We start from the raw sequence: 17613 nt of genomic DNA, 5'->3' as shown, positions 1-17613 counted from the left end.
TTTACATGACCATTGCACACCATGTTTCTGATTCAAATGCCTCAAGAGGCTAGAAAGGTAACAGCAGTGAGTAAAAGAAGCCAGAGCAGATCCAAGGAGGCATAATAGGGTGTGGTGGTGACCACCACAGTGACTGAAAAAAAAAAGGAAAGCAGCCACCTCTGTGCTTTTCCAGACTGTGTTATCGTGTAGGAGTGCGAGCCCCATGTTATTAGCAATTACAAGTACCGTGTGTGTGTGTGTGTGTGTGTGTGTGTGTGTGTGTGTGTGTGTGTGTGTGTGTGTGTGAAATCTCCCAAGAATGAAAACAAAGGATTGTTTAGTTCTCTTTCAAGTTTGGGAGAAAAACTATATCCTTGGTTTACTATAGCAGATCACAGGGGCGGGCACCACTCAGACCTTGAGTTAGCATTGGGCTCTCAGTGGTTTGTAGACTCTCTGCCTCCTCTGGAGTATAGCTCCTATTGTGAATTTCCAGCATCCTTCATAATCTGAAACACCATTTTCTACCTCGAGAACTGAAAGAACAGGCTATTGGGATCTAAGAATAACCAGGTGGCTTCTCCTAACTCTATTCTGACTTATTCCCCCCCCCCTTAGTTCATTTACCATCAAAATGGAGAAGACCTTAGCTCCAAATCTGCTTCTAGAATTGTATGATATTCTCTCAGTGGGAGGACAACCCCAGATGCAGAAGCATCCGTCTAGGAGGATTCTCGTTCATTCTTCCACCTGAAGGAATGCTATCATTCTACTCTTCAACTCATCCTAAGACTCACTCTGTTCTGAAAAAAAAAGAATTATTTAGGAAAGACAGGAAAACCAGAAAACTAGTAAGACCGAGTAGCTAATAAAGAACTTTAGACATTGTGAAATGGCTCTCACATTTAGATGAAGAGAATGGAGGCAGAAAGGGCGAGTATGGCAGCAATTACTGTGTACCTGCGACGCGCCAGATACTGCCTTCTACTGAACAGCGAGAACAATATCATTCTCAGCGTAGAAGGACACAGGCTCAGGAAGTTTATATAACTTTTAGAAAGTCCAAGGCAAGTCACATTGACTCTAAATTCTTTGGATTGTATCATGTTACTCCCTCAAGGAAGTGAGAGACTGTGGTTAAGGCAAGATTGTCACTATGTTGATTCTAATGAGAAAAAAAAAGGATAATGAAGCAATCAACTGACTAACTCTGGGAATAAAAAGGAATACTCTGGGAAGTTCATGATAGCTCTATGGGTCTTAGGACCCTGCAGTAAGCTATCTAAGCAAATAAAGTCTGGTAAAGTGATTAAATATTCCATAGCAATATACGTTCTAGAGAGTCATTCTTTTTTTTTTTTTTTATTAGATCATTGTCGGCCAAAAATGTTTTTATTGGTGGATATGTTTGCCAAATTCTATATACAACAATGTCACATATTCCTAATTTTCTTTTTTTATTTTTTTTTTATATTTATTTATTTATTTATTTTTTTTATTAACTTGAATATTTCTTATATACATTTCGAGTGTTATTCCCTTTCCCGGTTTCCGGGCAAACATCCCCTTCCCTCCCCCCCTTCCTTATGGGGTGTTCCTCCCCACCCTCCCCCATTGCCGCCCTCCCCCCAACAGTCTAGTTCACTGGGGGTTCAGTCTTAGCAGGACTAGGCTTCCCCCTTCCACTGGTGCTCTTACTAGGATATTCATTTGCTACCTATGAGGTCAGAGTCCAGGGTCAGTCCATGTATAGTCTTTAGGTAGTGGCTTAGTCCCTGGAAGCTCTGGTTGCTTGGCATTGTTTGTACATATGGGGTCTCAAGCCCCTTCAAGCTCTTCAGTTCATTCTCTGATTCCTTCTTGAGGGGGTCCCGTTAGAGTCATTCTTATACTGCATTTGTCTATGCACAGCCTGACAATTGAACATATCCTAGCTCCAGTTTTCTTTTGTGGCATCCTTGGATAAAAAATCTGAAAGAAAAAAAAACTTTTTAGAACTTTGTGAGACAAATGTTGAGTGGAACAAATGATTTTATATTTCTTCCATGTGACCCACTCATTGCAACTATAGGCATATTATTACACTGGAGCAAGAAAGCACTATTCTATCTTTAGATATTTATTATAATGTAGTACAGTATGGTGTGTTTATTTTGAAGAAATCAGTATGCTTCCCAGATTTCCTATAAACAAAAGGTTTCTTTTGCAGTGGCCACTGTTATAAATCAGAGGACGTGATCTTTTGGGAAAAAAATAATCATTTAAAAACTTACACAAAGAGAAAATCTTTTCTATAAAAATTCTATTCATATATAACACAAAACACAAATAAAAAGTGCCTTGAGGGTTGGGGATTTAGCTCAGTGGTAGAGCGCTTGCCTAGCAAGCACAAGGCCCTGGGTTCAGTCCTCAGCTCTGGAAAAAAAAAAAAGTGCCTTGAGTTATTTTTCTTGGCTAGAAACAGCTGAAAGGTATTAATGGGAATCTGACAACATAACTAAACAGACTATATGGAAACAAAGAAAATAAATGACTGATGCGAGAACTGGGGATTCATTTTGTTATTATAGTATTGTAGCCATGAAGCAGGCCCTGGGTTCAATATCTAGCACCAAACAACCAAAATAACAAAAATATCATGTGCTGCTATTAGTTCTAATTCCGAGATATTATAAGTTACTTTGAATAGTTACTTTGCTGGTTTTTGCATAATTCTAGGAAACAGAATTAAGCAGTGATATCAGTGACTATTGGGTAAATTTTGCTGCAAATATAAGCAACTTCCAAACCTCAGAATCTTAACACAGAGCTTCCTTTGTTGCTCACTTAGATAAAATATACTTGCCTGGAGCTTTACCTTTCTTAGTCATTCAAAGATGGAGGATTCATTTGATTATCTGTACTAATTAATTAATTATTCCTATGGCAGAGAGGAGGGGATTAGGCAGATTATGCATTCTTAAAGTATACACCCCAAAATAAGGATGAATCACTTTGAGTGACCAAAGCTAATCTGATGGGCATGCTTATACCCAAAAAGGAAAAAAAAAAAAACAGTAAAAAAAATCTTTTATTAACCTTAAAGGGAGAGAGCTCAAACTCTTATCTGAATTGCACTAATGGAAACCAAACCCCCTTTTAACACTTTCTACAAATGGCTGGCAGAAATAAAACATAGCACAGATCCAAATTTCAGTAATAAACAAAAATGCACACAACCAACAAAGAGCAGTACTACAGCCTACATGTATTAAATGGTCTGTGGGGTGACGTATCAACTCACATATTCACCAAAGTTTCTGAAAAAAAATACATATTCCAGGCTAGTTTGCATTTTAGAAGGAGGTAAGCTTACTCTATAGGACACTCATCAATTTCCGGATATTCAATCATTTTCAGGAAATTAAATGAACACTTTGGCTTCCCCGTGTTCGAATGAGATAGAAGCATTTAAAAATCTAGAATCTGGAGCTGGAGAAATAGCTCAGCTGTCAAGAAAACGTCTTCTTACAGAGGTCCCAGCACTCACAGGGCATCTCGTAGCACTCACTAACTTCCGTTTCAGGGAATCTGACACCTTCTTCCGACCTCCACTGCAACAGTCATGCATATAGTGTACAGATATACAAGCAGGCAAAAGTCAGCCTTACAGGTAAAATAAATAAATCTAAATGATCTAAAAATTTGTATCATCATACCACAGTTAAGTATTTATTAATAATTTAGTAATATATCCAGTCGTACCTTTTATTTTTGAGCTTATAATTTAATTATGTTTCTCCTTTCCCTTCCCTCCCTCAAAATCCTGACATATGCCTTTCCACATTCTCCTTTAAATTCATGACCTCCTAACATCAATTGTTATTACATGTATGAATTTGCACACACATGTATATTTATATTCTTAAATGTAATCTGCTGAACCCATACAATGTGACTTGTATGTATGCTTTCGGGGTTGACCATCTGGCGTTAAGCAGGGACCACCTCTCCTGTTCATAGCTTTTCTCAGGTGCCTATAGTTCTTTGTTTACAGTTGAGACCTTGTGGGCTCTTCTCTGTGCAGTTTGTCCCTTTCATTGTTATTATTGTTGTTCAGTCTTGTTGATGATGTTTTATGGGTGTAGCTTCTGATGTTAAGTAGGAGACAAATTTTCAGAGCAAACTCCCTAATCCTATGCCTCCTAAAATCTTTCCACTCCCTCTTTTGCAACATTTCCTGAGCTTAAGATGCAGGAGTATTTTCTATTTTTCAAATGAGTATATATTCTGAAACTCATAGTATAGATTAGCCCATCTTAATAATTGCATTTATAATTACTAGCAATGTACACATGGAAACTGAGCTTAGAGCACAATCAGATTTATATTTCTTCAAAGAAAATGAAAATATGTGTGTTTATACTTGGCTCTAGCAAAATGTGTGTAAGAGATTTATGCTGAAGTGTGCAAGGCACTAATGCATAAGATAACAGAAGTCCAGCATAATTCCTTACTACATTCTAAACCTTACCTTCTCCCCATAGATAATTATAGCTACCAAATTGATAAAAGAAGTCTCTCTTTATAGCAAATTAAAAGCATTACAAAACCCCACAACTGGACACAATGCAGATATCAACAGATTGTGAGGAGCCTAGCCCCAATCCATACATCTACATAAGAGCTCCTGCATTTATGGCTTAGGACATCTTGGAACAGGGGGCAGAAAGATTCCAAGAAATACCATGAAGTCTTCTGTGAGGCTCCCTGTCTTAGGAAATCGCCACATAAACAAGACGAGAATGGTGGCAATAGCAATCAATGGTCTTGCTAACATGAAGAAAAATTTTGAGACTCACCTGTAGAAAAAACTACAGACAACTAATAACTTCTGTGAGAAGCCAAATTAGTCTCCACAGAGATAAACCCATGCACACAAAAACAATGAAAATGGGCTCAGGAAGTTGTATTAATTATAAATATTTGTGTATACATGTTCGTATGTACATCTGTGTCAACAATAAAGAAAAAATCAACTTGAAAGTGAGGAGACATGGGAGGGGTTATATGAGATTAAGTGCAAAGTACTAGAAGGAGAAAAGGAAGGGAAACATAATTTGAAAAAGAAGACATTAATAAATGCAGAGGAATATAGAATTCATGACGTAGAACACAAAGCAAATTAGTCTTTCCCAAATAGGTCATTAGATTTTATGGCATTCCTATGCAAGTCCCAGTAAATATTTTTGTAAACTTAGATAACTTTATTATGAAGTTTATAATGAAATGCATTGGACTACGGTAAGCTAAAACAATATTGAAGGATAAAGTGAGATAAGCTACTTTCTTCATATTAAACTCTCCAGTCCATATGCAATAATGAAGACGGCAGAAGGGAAGATACGGAAATCAACAGTATACACAGAAATTAGAAGTAGTCCCACACAATGTTTGCAATCAATGTTTGGCCAAGTGTAGAGGCAATCAATGGAGGAAAGGTAGTTTTATCCGCAAAAGACAGCAAAGCATTTAAAACCCACAAACAGAAAGTGAACCTTAACTTCATATTTTATGTATGAATGATTCTATTTGACGTAGATAATAAACTTAAATATAAAACTTGAAACTGCTAACAATTTCAGAATAAAAATATAGAAGAAAATGCATGAGTTGGAGAACTAGACAAATTTATCAGCCACATCTACAAAATGTGATCCATAACAGTAATTTTAATAAAAATCAAAACCTTTTTGGTTCAACAGGTGGTTCAATGGCTAAGGCGCTTGCCAAACAGCCAGCAACAAGCATGAGGATCAAAGTTGAGATCCCTAGAGTCCACACCAATGCTACATTGTGGTGGCAGCTCCCTGTAAGTTCAGGTAGAGAAAGGAGCAAGCTGACCAGCTAGACTAGTTTTGTGTGTGTGAGCTCCAGGTTCAATCAAGAGACATTCTCTCAAATAAGATAAAGAGTGATTAAGGAAGAGTCCTATACAGCCCTATACAGCCCCCTATACATAACTACACTCAAATGGACCCGCACACATTTGAACACACATATAAAATGCACATGCAAACCACATATACAAATCCCTGTAAGAAATCATATTTTAATCTGCAAAAGCCCATGAAAAGGGAATAAAAGATAAGCTACAGACTGGGACAAATATTCGCAGAGATCTCCAAATGTCAGATACACACATGAAAACATGACACATAGAGCCAGCTTGCATAACACATAGGTATGATTCTAGTGCTTTGGAAATTAAAGCAAGAAGACCATATGTCTGAGATCAGAATAAGCTACAAACAGGTTCAATCCAAAAGGGAATAAAAATGAAAATATCATTAGATATTAAGAGAATCCTATTAAAACCAAATGAATATAAGTTAAGTGAGAGCTGTCTCATCTTATTCTTCAATATTGTTTTAGCTAACCAAAGCGCCATGTATTTCAATATAAAATTCAGAATAAATTATCTATGTTTACAAAAATACTATAAGCTAAAACCAAAATGAGATACATCTACTGTAATAAATAAATAAAATTAACAGCAGCAGCAAATGCTGGTAGAAGTGCAATAAGTTGGATATCACATACACTGGCAATGAACATATAGTATAGTTGCTCTAAAAAGAACTACATAGTTCTTATAAAATTATATTATACATGCATCTGCCAAACAGACAAGAGGTTCCCTACTGGGCATTTATCTTGGATCAATGCAATACTGTTTATACAAAAATTATAGTCAAATATTTATAATAACTTTTCTTGTAGGGGCCCAAATTTAGAATCAGTCCCTCAATGAGGTGCGACCTTAGCACAAAGTATTGTGCAACAATAAAAGAAGCAAGCTTTTGATGGGGGGGGATAACTTGAATTGGCTTCTAGAAGACTATCGTCAGGGCAATCTAACTTTTGCTAAATAGACAAGGTAAGGCACACTTGGAGATAGTCACCAGCTTATTTTGGAAAAGAACTGGTAGGAAGGCTACATTTTTATTCACCTAAAGTAGAGTTGCAGTTTCAGAATCAAGACCAGAGCTAAAACAAGGACCACAACATTTATATTAATAAAGAATCTCTCGGGGAATTACAGCAGCCACATTTACTGTTGCCAACAAAATGTATAAACGATCTTGAGTGGATTCAATAGAACTAATTAAGTAGAACCAATTGACAATGATAACTTCCTTTAAGCCACTAAGTGTGGGGATGTTTTATCATGCAGTAATCTAGATACTATATCAACCAGCAGGGCTGAGCGGTTTTAGCCAGCTAGATGAGGTTTTCAATCTCAGTCTATTTATTTCAAAAGCTAGGATCCATGATTGTCCCTGTTTCTTAAAACCCATTCCCTGAATACTTCTATAAGTGGCTGGAAAAGATGGTGAAAGTTGGAGCACACACACACAAAGGGAATTGAACAGGCAGCCCTAGCCCTAGAAGAACTCTGGTTAGTGATACAAAATATCAGCACATTAAATGCCACAGTTATAAGGCAACACAGCTCCAAGTTCGAACTAATTTACTACAGCACAAATTGAATGCACGTGGCAATGTATGGCTACTTGGGCAGCAGAATGGAACTAGACACATTAAGCCCCCAAGGCAACCTCTCAGAAAGGGCGGGTCTCTCTCTTGTTAACAATGGAATAACCATCTCCAGCAATGCGTAGCCAGGCTGAATGATACTAATACTTAAGTCGGTAGAGAAAGGAGGATCCCTTCTAAGGACAATTATTCTTGTTTCAATTCTGATTTGTTCCTTGCTCCCAGTGCGTGGGTTTTGTTTGCTGGCTTGCTTGCTTTTCACTAACCACAGTTTCACTGAGCGGCAATTGCATTTCCTTCTGTAGACTAGAGATAAGACGAGTTAAGACTCAGGATATGTGAGTTAGACTCTCAAATATGTCATTTACTATCTGTGTGACCTTGCGTACATCCACCGCTCATGTCGGTTTTCACGTCTCTGGAAGAAGTTGATTTGACTGGCACAGAAGGTCCCCGGCATCTCTTAAGAAAGGCTACTGATAACTTATTAAGTTTGTAAGGAAAGCGTCAAGGTTTTAAATGCTAATATTGATGTAGTACACTGTATGCACTCCGTAGGCCATAAAGCAGGACACGGGTGTTTCGAATATCAGTATTATCCATTTCATGTACAAAACACCCTTCGGATCTCCTCTAAATATGGGCGCTTAAACTGTGAATGGGTATTGTCTGTCAAGAAGTTGCTTTGTGAGTTTTCAAGGATTCTGAAGTCCGACACATGAGTACACGTCAAGAGTAGTATGTCTGTGAGCTCCAGAAATACTACTCGCTCTTCGTGTTTTGATTTTTGAAGGTCAGGCCCTTAGTCCAATATAGAGTCTGCAGGACTGGTAAAAAAAAAAAAGGGGGTGGCGATGTCTGTCGGGCCACTTCAAATTTTCCTCAAAATATTTAACATTTAGTGGGGACGCTTCCCACGGGGTTTGGGAGAGCAATCTCTTTGTGGCAGAAACTAGATCTTCCGAGTTGCCCTCAGTCTCCCTCCCTTATCATGTTCAGAAAAGCACCAAGCCTTTGTCACTTGTGGTGACGATATGAGAAATGTCCCGAAATGATGTGTCTTAGGGTGTGATTTGTAAGGCCAGTTCAACTTGCACACAGAGCACAGGTCCAGGAGCAGACCAGGTGCAAAGGGAAGGGTCCCTGCCCCGCAGGAGAGAAGGCGAGGTGCATCCATGTCGAGGAGTCATGGGTTGTTAAGAATTAGGGTCTTCAGGACTTCAGCATAGGTGGGGAGCTCTTCCGAGCATCCACTGCAGAGGCGGAGGATGGGTTGCAGAAGATGCGCGGTCCCTTTAAGACCCCAACGCTCTACTTGCCAAAGGAGGGGTGTGTGGTGGGGGCGCTGCGTGATGGGAAAGTGCCGGCTGAGCCTCACACTTTCTCCCCGTTTTGTAACTTTCGGGTCTGAGATGTAGGAATAAAGCCCGGTGCTGGGACCAAAAAGGGGTGTCTATTTGCAGCGGCTGGGCTGCTTGCTAGAGAACTTCCCGCCAGCGCCAGGCAGCCAGGCCAAGTGGGGAGCGGACAGGCGGGCGGGCAGGTGGCCCCGGGCCGCCGCGCCCGCGCCTTGGCTCTGCCCCCTGGAGCCAAGCGAGCCTCTGCTCCCTCGTGGTGCGAGGGCGGTGATGTTTTTCCTCCCACCCACTTTTGAGTCCCCCCTCCCCCTTCGCGCGCACTCAAGTTCTCGCCACAACCTGCGAGCCCCAGACCTCGGAGGAGCGCCCCAGGGAGCTCAGAGCGTGTGCAAGCGTGGCAGAAGGAAGAGGCCAGTGCCCAGGTCAGTAAGCAGCGCCTTATGCCTTTGCCCTCACCTCTGCCTCTCTTTCCAATCCTTTCACAGGTGGGGTGCATTCTGTTGCCTGGAACTGTCCCCCTGGACGTTCCCTCAGGGTGCTTTGAACTTTGGGACCTGCCATCCCAAGCAGTTCTACAGTCCTGCTGACAGAATGAAGAGAGAACCCCAGGTACCCCCAAGAAACAGACTGGGAGCTGGGGATTTGAACCCACAACTGCCGCTCCGTGTTCAGCTAGTCTTTTTACTTGTTTTGGTACTTCTTAGCCTTCCAGAAGCAGTGCAGGCATTCCCTGTCAAGATACCTATGGGTTTTGTGCTTCGGTTTATTACTACATGTGTGCAAGGGAGAGCCAGTTTTGCTCCTTTAGTGAAGTACTGTGGACTGATTCACTAGTTAATGAAACAGGGTGAGTGGAGGAGAGGCTCCTGTCTCTTTAGGGCATCCTCTTCATCCACACCTTTCTTTTTTTCAAGCCCAGACCGCTGGGATCAGTTTGACCTACTAGGCTCAAGAAATAAGTGGGATTGCTGGATTTTAGGGCCTGAAAAACCTACCTTCCAGCCCTGCCACTAATCAGCTCTGATTTCCGTCTCCATCCAGTGCACTACCCGGTGTTTGACAGTATAATTGTACGGAGTCAAGCAGAGTGCTAGATCAGAAGGTGTTTTATAAGCCAAAAGCAAGGCGTTCTCTTTGTCAGGCATAAGCAATGATGAAGGTTCTGCCTCTGACAGGAGATACCTTGGACTCAAACTCTCATCTTTCTTTGGTACCCACCCGGAGTTAAGGGAGCTTTTGTTGTTGGGTGGTAGCCTGGTAAGAGGATTTCAGCTGATGGACAAAGACTGGGGTCTCCAGTGTCTTTCTGATTGTTTGTCAGAAAGAAAATTGCTACCCAAGGGGCTATCCCACAGATGCCATTGGCTGAAACTACAAAGTCAGCCAAGCTTCTGCCTCAGCCTTGAAGAGACACTGTCAGGTGTAAAGTGGTGTCTGTCACATGGATAACTGTTGTCTTTTCTTTAGAGATGTCTCTGGTTCTGGTCTGCTCAGGAGATCTGCTTTGAGAATGTGCGGCCCAGATGATCTTGCAGTTACAGCTGAGCAAGGAGCAATCGGCCTCTTTGCTTGATTCAAATGAGCAATGTGAACACTGGTTTCCTAGAGACACCTGAATTGATGCCTTTCCTTGGGTATCTGACTCATTTCTCCATCTCTTAGAAAGCCCAAACACTCCCCCAGCCCATCTTTACTCTTATGGTTATTTGCAGGGTTTTGTCTTCTTTGTCCCATTCTTCCTGGGCCCTGGATCCTTTGTCCTTACCCTAACAGGTCAGTGGCTACAGTTCTAAGTAACCTGTAAGAACCAGTGCAAGTTCAGCAGCACAGCAGTCTGTGTGAAGCAGAGAGTTAATGCAGAAATAACTCCAGTTAACTGGGTCAAAGTATAATTTGAAAAATTAGGGACACTTTGGCTCTTTGCAGGAATAAGAGTCGGATGTTTCCTGAGCGATGCTTCTGTTTATTGCAACAATCCCAACGAATGTCTTTAACAACCTCCTGCCCCAAAATAGAAAGGTAAAAGAATAAAGAGAAATAGAATAACGAAGAGCCCTGGGGAGTGAATCCTTTTCGGTTCAGATTTCTGCACAGAACACAAAGGCAAGACTTCAGGATCTTGTAAATCATACATGAATATTTATAAAACGATTCGTTTTCTGATATTCTCCATCACCTCTGGGAGGCCACACAGATGACAGGAATGCCAAAAGAGATTAATTGCTCTCTAGTCACCAACTTTTCTGTTTGCTCATAACATTAGTTGGGACCCAAGAAAAGCAAAAATTCTAAGGGCCACTTTCTTGCCAGCTTGAGTTATGAAGCAGTGCTACTGTTCACCAAATCGCCCAACCATTGTACAAGAAAAACAACCCCGTTGATTCTTACATGGGGAGACTCAAAAGCTATGGTTTCAGAAGCACCCCTTGAGATCTATATGTGATGGTGATAAATTAGATTTCAAAAGTTAAAAATCTTGGTCTTAAGGAGACTTAGAGGAAAAAAGCTTATTAAAGCAGACTCAGGAAGAACTCCATTGGAGTGGGTGGCTGTGTCAAACTGTTAATAAAAATGCTTTGCGTCAAAGGGACCTAGTTGCTCTCAACATACAGTGATGTTCTGAACGACTGAAAGTAGATTGGAAGCCCACAAAACAGACAGAAGCATCAGAATCCAGGCTTCAGCAAGGCTAGGAGCATGCCCTAGGAGAATGTGAACTTTCCGTAATGCGCAGGGTGAGCTGAGAAAGAGAGTAGATGGGTGCTACACATCGGCCTGATAGCATAAATAAGGCTCTATGATCAGCCAGGTGTGCATATATTTATAATCTGAAACAAAGAGGGTTTTTTTTGTTGATGGTGGTGGTGGTGGTAATTTTTTTTTTTTTGGTTTTGTTTGGTTTTGGGTTTTGGTGCTTTAGACAACGTATCCCTGTGTGGGCCTTGAACTTGCACTGATCCTTGTGCATCGGCCTGCTGGGATTGCAAGATGCACCACCAGGCTATACTGATCGATGGATTTTTTTCAATGATCATGGCAGTGACATCCACTATAGAGCCCAAAGAGATTCAGTTCTCAAAAAAAAAAAAAAAAAAGGAGCATCTTGCATGTTGTTCCATCAAATAAATAGTTTATGGCCAATATTTACATAAGATTCACTGAAAACACCACCATGTGTGTGTTACTACTTATGATTATCCCCTGATTAAATGCACTGCTTCTAGAATATTTAAATATTTTCCAATCACCTGTTGGAAGAATTTTATGAACTCTTAGTTCCATGGAAAATAGTCATGACTGGACACAAGCAAATTGTCTGTTTTAAAGCTTCAAAAGCTTAAGACTTCAAGGTTGCCCACCAATACCTATTTTTAAAGAATTGTGGTTGCTTTAACAGACTCTTGCGTGGTAGGACAAATTGAATGAATCATTGTTGAAATTTGCTTAAAATTTTGTTGAATGTTTTTTCTCTTAAAACCACCCCATTTTACATTTCTTTTCACAATGGGCTTCATGGGGAGAAAAATGTCCGAACTATTCTAAGCAAGAAGACTTCTCAGATGTTCACTTGCATCCACTATCAGATTACATCTACATTTTGCAACCTAAGCTCCCAAAGTGAAGATTCCTTTAGATTTCATAGAAGACATGAGAGAAAAACTGATTGGGGAAGGAACTTTGAACAATTAATGATTAAATTAGTCTCATTCGAAGGCTACTAGGCTTGTATTTCAGATATAGCTGTAGTAAAATCCTTGCTACTTGTACCTCATTTGCCAGAATAGCCCTTTGAAAAAAAAATAAACCCCTAATTTCTGAATCTCTAGTTCCATCCACCAAAAATAAAATGTCCAAAAATTTTCAATTTTTCTTTTTCTTTTCCTATAACTTCCTTGTAAGGATTTAGCCTCAGTGTTGGACAGGAATATGTACTCAACTCAGGAGAATTTCCTCCCATAATCTTTACAAGACAGGAGAGGCAAGTTCTTTTTCTTCTGCAAACAATGCTTGCACTCTGGTACATTCCTCAGTATTTTTTTTAGCCAGTTAGGAACCTAAGTATCATTGATGTTCATCAGTCCCTAGGGATCTCTTTTAATTACTCCTTTCTTTTTCCCTCCCAACAGCTTTAGCCCACCAGTCCTAGGAGTCTCTGAGCTGCATTTTGCAGTAGCTCAAAGGAGAAGAGAGTGGAAGATGGAAGGCATAAAATATATCGCCTCCTTGTTTTTCTTCTTTGTTTTCCTGGAAGCAAGCAAAACAGAACAAGTAAAACGTAAGTATCTCGCATTTTTTTTTAAAAAAAAAAAAATCTCAAATGCATCATGTCTCTAGCCCAAATGTGGCCATGCTAATATTCTATGAAAGGAACGTAAATGTTACTGATTTATGTATGAGTCAATGAAAGAATGAGAGCTTTGAAGCAAGCCAACTAAACTTGAGGCTGTTTTTCTGATTATCATATAGTTTTCATCTCAAACAAAACATGACACATTTTCGCTTTCCTCTTCTCAACTCTACAACTATCATTCTATTTTACGTAACTCCAGAAATATCTGACAGATGAGCTGGATTTTTTCCCATTTTCAGACTCTTCAGTGAAGGTTTTAGTTTATGAAAAAGCATAAAACCAAGGAAGCAAAGGAAGGCAGGCTCTGCATATTCTCTATTATCGGAAATCAATGAAGGAACTGGATTCAGACCCAGCGATAGAACTTAAATGCCAAGAACTGTTAGGAAATTAGATGTCATTTATTGGAAGGAATGTCCACACAAACCCAGGCAATAGTTCTAGAAAAATCAGTGATTTGTCTGGGCTAACACATTAGAGAAAATGAGGGTGGTAGGAAGGCTGGAGGGGATGAAATTTAATCTGCCACTTCTTGCTGCCACTGACATATCTGATCTTATTACAAGCTCTCTGTTACATTTGCACAGCATAGGCCCCAACTTCTTTTGGCCACTTACAGCCACGTTTGAGGTCGATCCTTGCTCTATGTTTAAGGAGGAAACTAAGCTATGATTCTTTTTTAGGGGAAAAAAAAGCATAAAGTGGAATTGGTCGAGCAGGGGTATATTCTGTGCTCCACAGAACTTATTCATGAGAAAGAGCTGTAAAATATTCTTGATAGGAGCTGTAGCAGCATCTGAATCCCATCATTTGAACATTTATCTCTTCTATCCATAGAATTAAATATGGGCGAGAAAAGGCACATTGATATGAAAGGGCAGAACCCAGCTTATTCAATCAGTAAGAGTGTGTCTGTCCCACAATGATTTTCATAGCAAACAGTCTTCTTCCTGGGACAAAAAGTGCATTTGATAAGGAGCTCAAGCATCTGTGATCTATAGTGACATCTAGTATAAGTGAAGCATAAATGGAAGAGAAGTGGCGGGCAGTCTCTGAAAGGAAATTGGAGCTTTTCCCCTTGTCTTTCTCACATTACCCACTTTTCCTTGCATCCACAGAGTCGTCCATATCGGAACACTCTCTGTTTCTTTAAGTACATGTGATAGAAATGTTCTCTGCCCGTTCTTAACTCCGTTAACAATTGGCAGATATCAAAAATTCCTGGTCTCTTAGAAAGACATTTCCCTTATACCCTGTGTTACTGATGGCCTCACAGGGACTATTGTAACTCTCGATAGACTATTTCTTCTTGGAGGTCTTCCATACTTACCAAGAATCGAAGAATATTATCATAAGACTTAGAGCTCTGTTGACAAATCAAAGAGAGATGATTTATGAAGCCTAAACTGATACTTTCTAATGTTTTTTGTGCCTATTATTATGTCTCAAGGCATTTTAATATTTGGTTGGTGTAACAGATGGCTTAAGGCACTGGTTTGGGTCTAATATTTCAGATTATTCTCAGATGTTGAGGCCATCATCATGGTAATTGCTTACTGAAATTTCATGTGGCCACACCCAAATCAGAGATATGCAAAATAATCTTTATGGAAGAGGAAATCTCACAGTATGTGTATCATGTGTGCTGCCTTTACACATGGAACGTTCATGCCCATATATTCGTATTGATACCCTAACAGGGGTAAGTAATAAACAGTGGAAATATCAGGCAAATGGAGAATTCCCACAAATGATCCAAGTACTGTATTAAAAACTCATTTTTTAAAAAAAATTGATGGCCCTATGATTTTTTTCTTAAATTATATCTCAGAAGGACAAATCTATACATGATAGCCTTCTATGTCATGTTAGAACATTTTTAACAGTGACATGTTTTACTAATGCCTAGATCATTTTCAACTGCATGTATATTCCATGGTTTAACTAAGCATGCTCTATTTGTAGGTATGTTGCTTCTAGTTTTTGATATTACAAATTAAGGGCATTAGTGAAACTCTTTAGATGTTAATGCACAGGTTTGTGAGGAACTGATAGTCCAATGGTGGTTTTAGTTTTAATCTTGATAACTGTTCAATTGCTCTTCAGTAAGTTCCTATTACCTCTGTATGAATGTCCATTTATAATTCATTTACCAAGAGAGTTGTTAATCTTTATACTGGAGGATCATCATAATTGTATGAAATCATATTTCATTTTTGCCTTCATATCTTCCTATTCCTATGGGGTCTTTTCAGTAATATTTTGGCTTAATTGCTCTTTCTAGTTACTTTGTTTCCATGTATAAAACCTTACTAGCCTTTTGTTATTCTAAATACTGCTTGTGTAAGTCGTGTTTTTATATCGCTGTTTAAATTCTGTGGGGTGAGGTCTGTATTCCTTTCCTCTGTGGCTACTGAATTTCCTGGGAGGTCTCTCCCACCCTATATTATTTTCTTTTCTTTTGGAGTTTATCCATAGTTCTTTGTTCCATGAAAAAATTTAGATTCATATATGGGATGCACCAGAGAATTACTTTTTAAGTCTCTGGGTTCATGAATAATAATTATGATGTTTTTATACTCTCTATTCCAGAATTTCTCCAAGTGGAAATCACTATATTTTAAAAAGGAAAAAATTCTTCAAAGGGAAAAGACACATATTTGTACTGTCTAGTACAGGAGAAAGGAAGGCCTAGGAGTATATGAAAAGGAGGGTTATTTTTAAATTTTACAAAGCTGAGAAAAATATATAAATTTAGAAGTGTTAAAATTTTTCATCTGTTCATACTGTCTGTCTCCATTTTCCTTGAGGAAACCTCAGGGTTTGAGTTTTCAGGTGCTGGTTAGAATAGAGTAGATTTGTCTGAAGTCCAGGAGCATGCTTGGTCTATCGGGACACTCTGGGTAGGAAGCATGTGAGGTAGCCTTATGGTGAAAGATCCTTTCACAGTCGCTGTGGAAATATGAAGAGTTTTGGGGAAAGTGCTTTGTATGCAGAAAACTCTGTTCGCAAGGAGTGGCGAAGGCTTGTGTTGCCACTTACTGCTAGCTAATTAGCTATACTTGTAGTTGCTTTCACAAGCAGGAAGACAGGCTAAGGACACCAGGAAATACTGATAGTGTACTGCAGTGGATGAAAGAGCCATTTGTTGCTTATGTAAAAGTTTGCTACTGTCCAGCATCAGCAAAGTTTGAGGTCCTTAGCCAGGAAAAGATCTTTCTATAACTCCATTATTCTCTGTTGTTAAAGTTGTAGTCAATGAGGCCAGGAAGTTCTTTTGAAGTTCAAAGGAGCGTAACATTCACAGCATAATATTCATGCAAATATGGGACAAATGGGCTGACAAGTTTGCCCCTTTTGGCAGATCTAACTTAGGTAATGAAGTATTGATCAAAGTGAAGTTGAAGAACTGAATTGTGAAGAATATTTTATTATATGTTTCTAATGAACCAGACTATACTAAGTCTGGCAGAGCTGCTGGAGACAAAACTGTGTCGCATGGATCCATTCCTGCTCTATAAAAGTAAACTGGATCTCTGAGAGAATATATTCTCACTCATTTTTCTCTTCCAAGCTGGAGCTTGCAAACATTTATGTTTGGATTAAATAAAGTGGGAGGGTAGAATTCTCAGGAAAGGGGAGCCACCAGCATAGTAAGAGAAGAAAAAAAAGCTTAGCAATTTGTGGCCATGCAGGCATCTGCTACATCTCTGGTGAAAGCCAGACAAAAAAAGCACAACTTTGCTAAGCTCTCCTTGGCATTTCCCATGATTATTAAACATTAAAAAGAAGCAATAAAGAGAATATACCTATTAAAGTTTATCTAGGGGGAAGAAGATGAGAGGAAGAGTACTGTAAAATCAGATAACTTTGTCATGGTCTGCCTGCCTGCAATTTCAGCAGTAGGGAAACAGAGGATTGTGAATTTAAGGCCAACCTGAGCTAAGCATGTTCTTAGCCCTCAGTGAAACAGCTTAATATTTTAAAAGGCAAATTCTGTTTTTTTAAAATACAGGAGCATGGTGACTTTGGAATTAGCCTAGATTCAACCGTTAGTTTTACAAATGTCTTGTGTACTTGGGGAATATTACCTTCTATATCAGTGGTTCTCAACCTGCGTGTTGAGACCCTTTGGAGGTCCAATGACCCTTTCCCAGGGGTCACATATCAGATATACTGCATATCACATATTTACTTTATTATTCATAACAGTAGCAAAATTACAGTATGAAGTAGCAATGAAGTAATTTTATGGTTGGAGTCACTACAACATAACAACTCTATTGAAGGGTCAGAGCATTAGAAGGTTGAAAACCACTAGTATAGGTATGTTTTTCCATTCCTACAATAGAAGAAATAGCGATCACCATTGGATTAATTTTC

At 39.4% G+C, this 17613-nt stretch overlaps 1 protein-coding gene across 2 annotated transcripts in view; it reads left to right on the top strand.

Annotated features, from left to right (window-relative positions):
* The first annotated feature begins 9033 nt into the window (after positions 1-9033).
* Positions 9034-17613, top strand: part of Chrdl1 (chordin like 1) — a 100355-nt gene continuing 91775 nt past the window's right edge. For both annotated transcript variants that reach the window (XM_032890224.1, XM_032890225.1), the window contains exons 1-2: positions 9034-9301; positions 13007-13155. In XM_032890224.1, coding sequence (XP_032746115.1) covers positions 9150-9301; positions 13007-13155 — 301 coding nt within the window. In that variant the 5' untranslated portion in view covers positions 9034-9149. The remainder of the gene's footprint in view (positions 9302-13006; positions 13156-17613) is intronic.

Source organism: Rattus rattus, chromosome X (assembly GCF_011064425.1).
Source record: "Rattus rattus isolate New Zealand chromosome X, Rrattus_CSIRO_v1, whole genome shotgun sequence".
In the NCBI taxonomy this organism is placed as follows: domain Eukaryota; kingdom Metazoa; phylum Chordata; class Mammalia; order Rodentia; family Muridae; genus Rattus; species Rattus rattus.
Note: the sequence above shows the minus strand (reverse complement) of the source record. Positions and strands in the feature narration are given on the sequence as shown.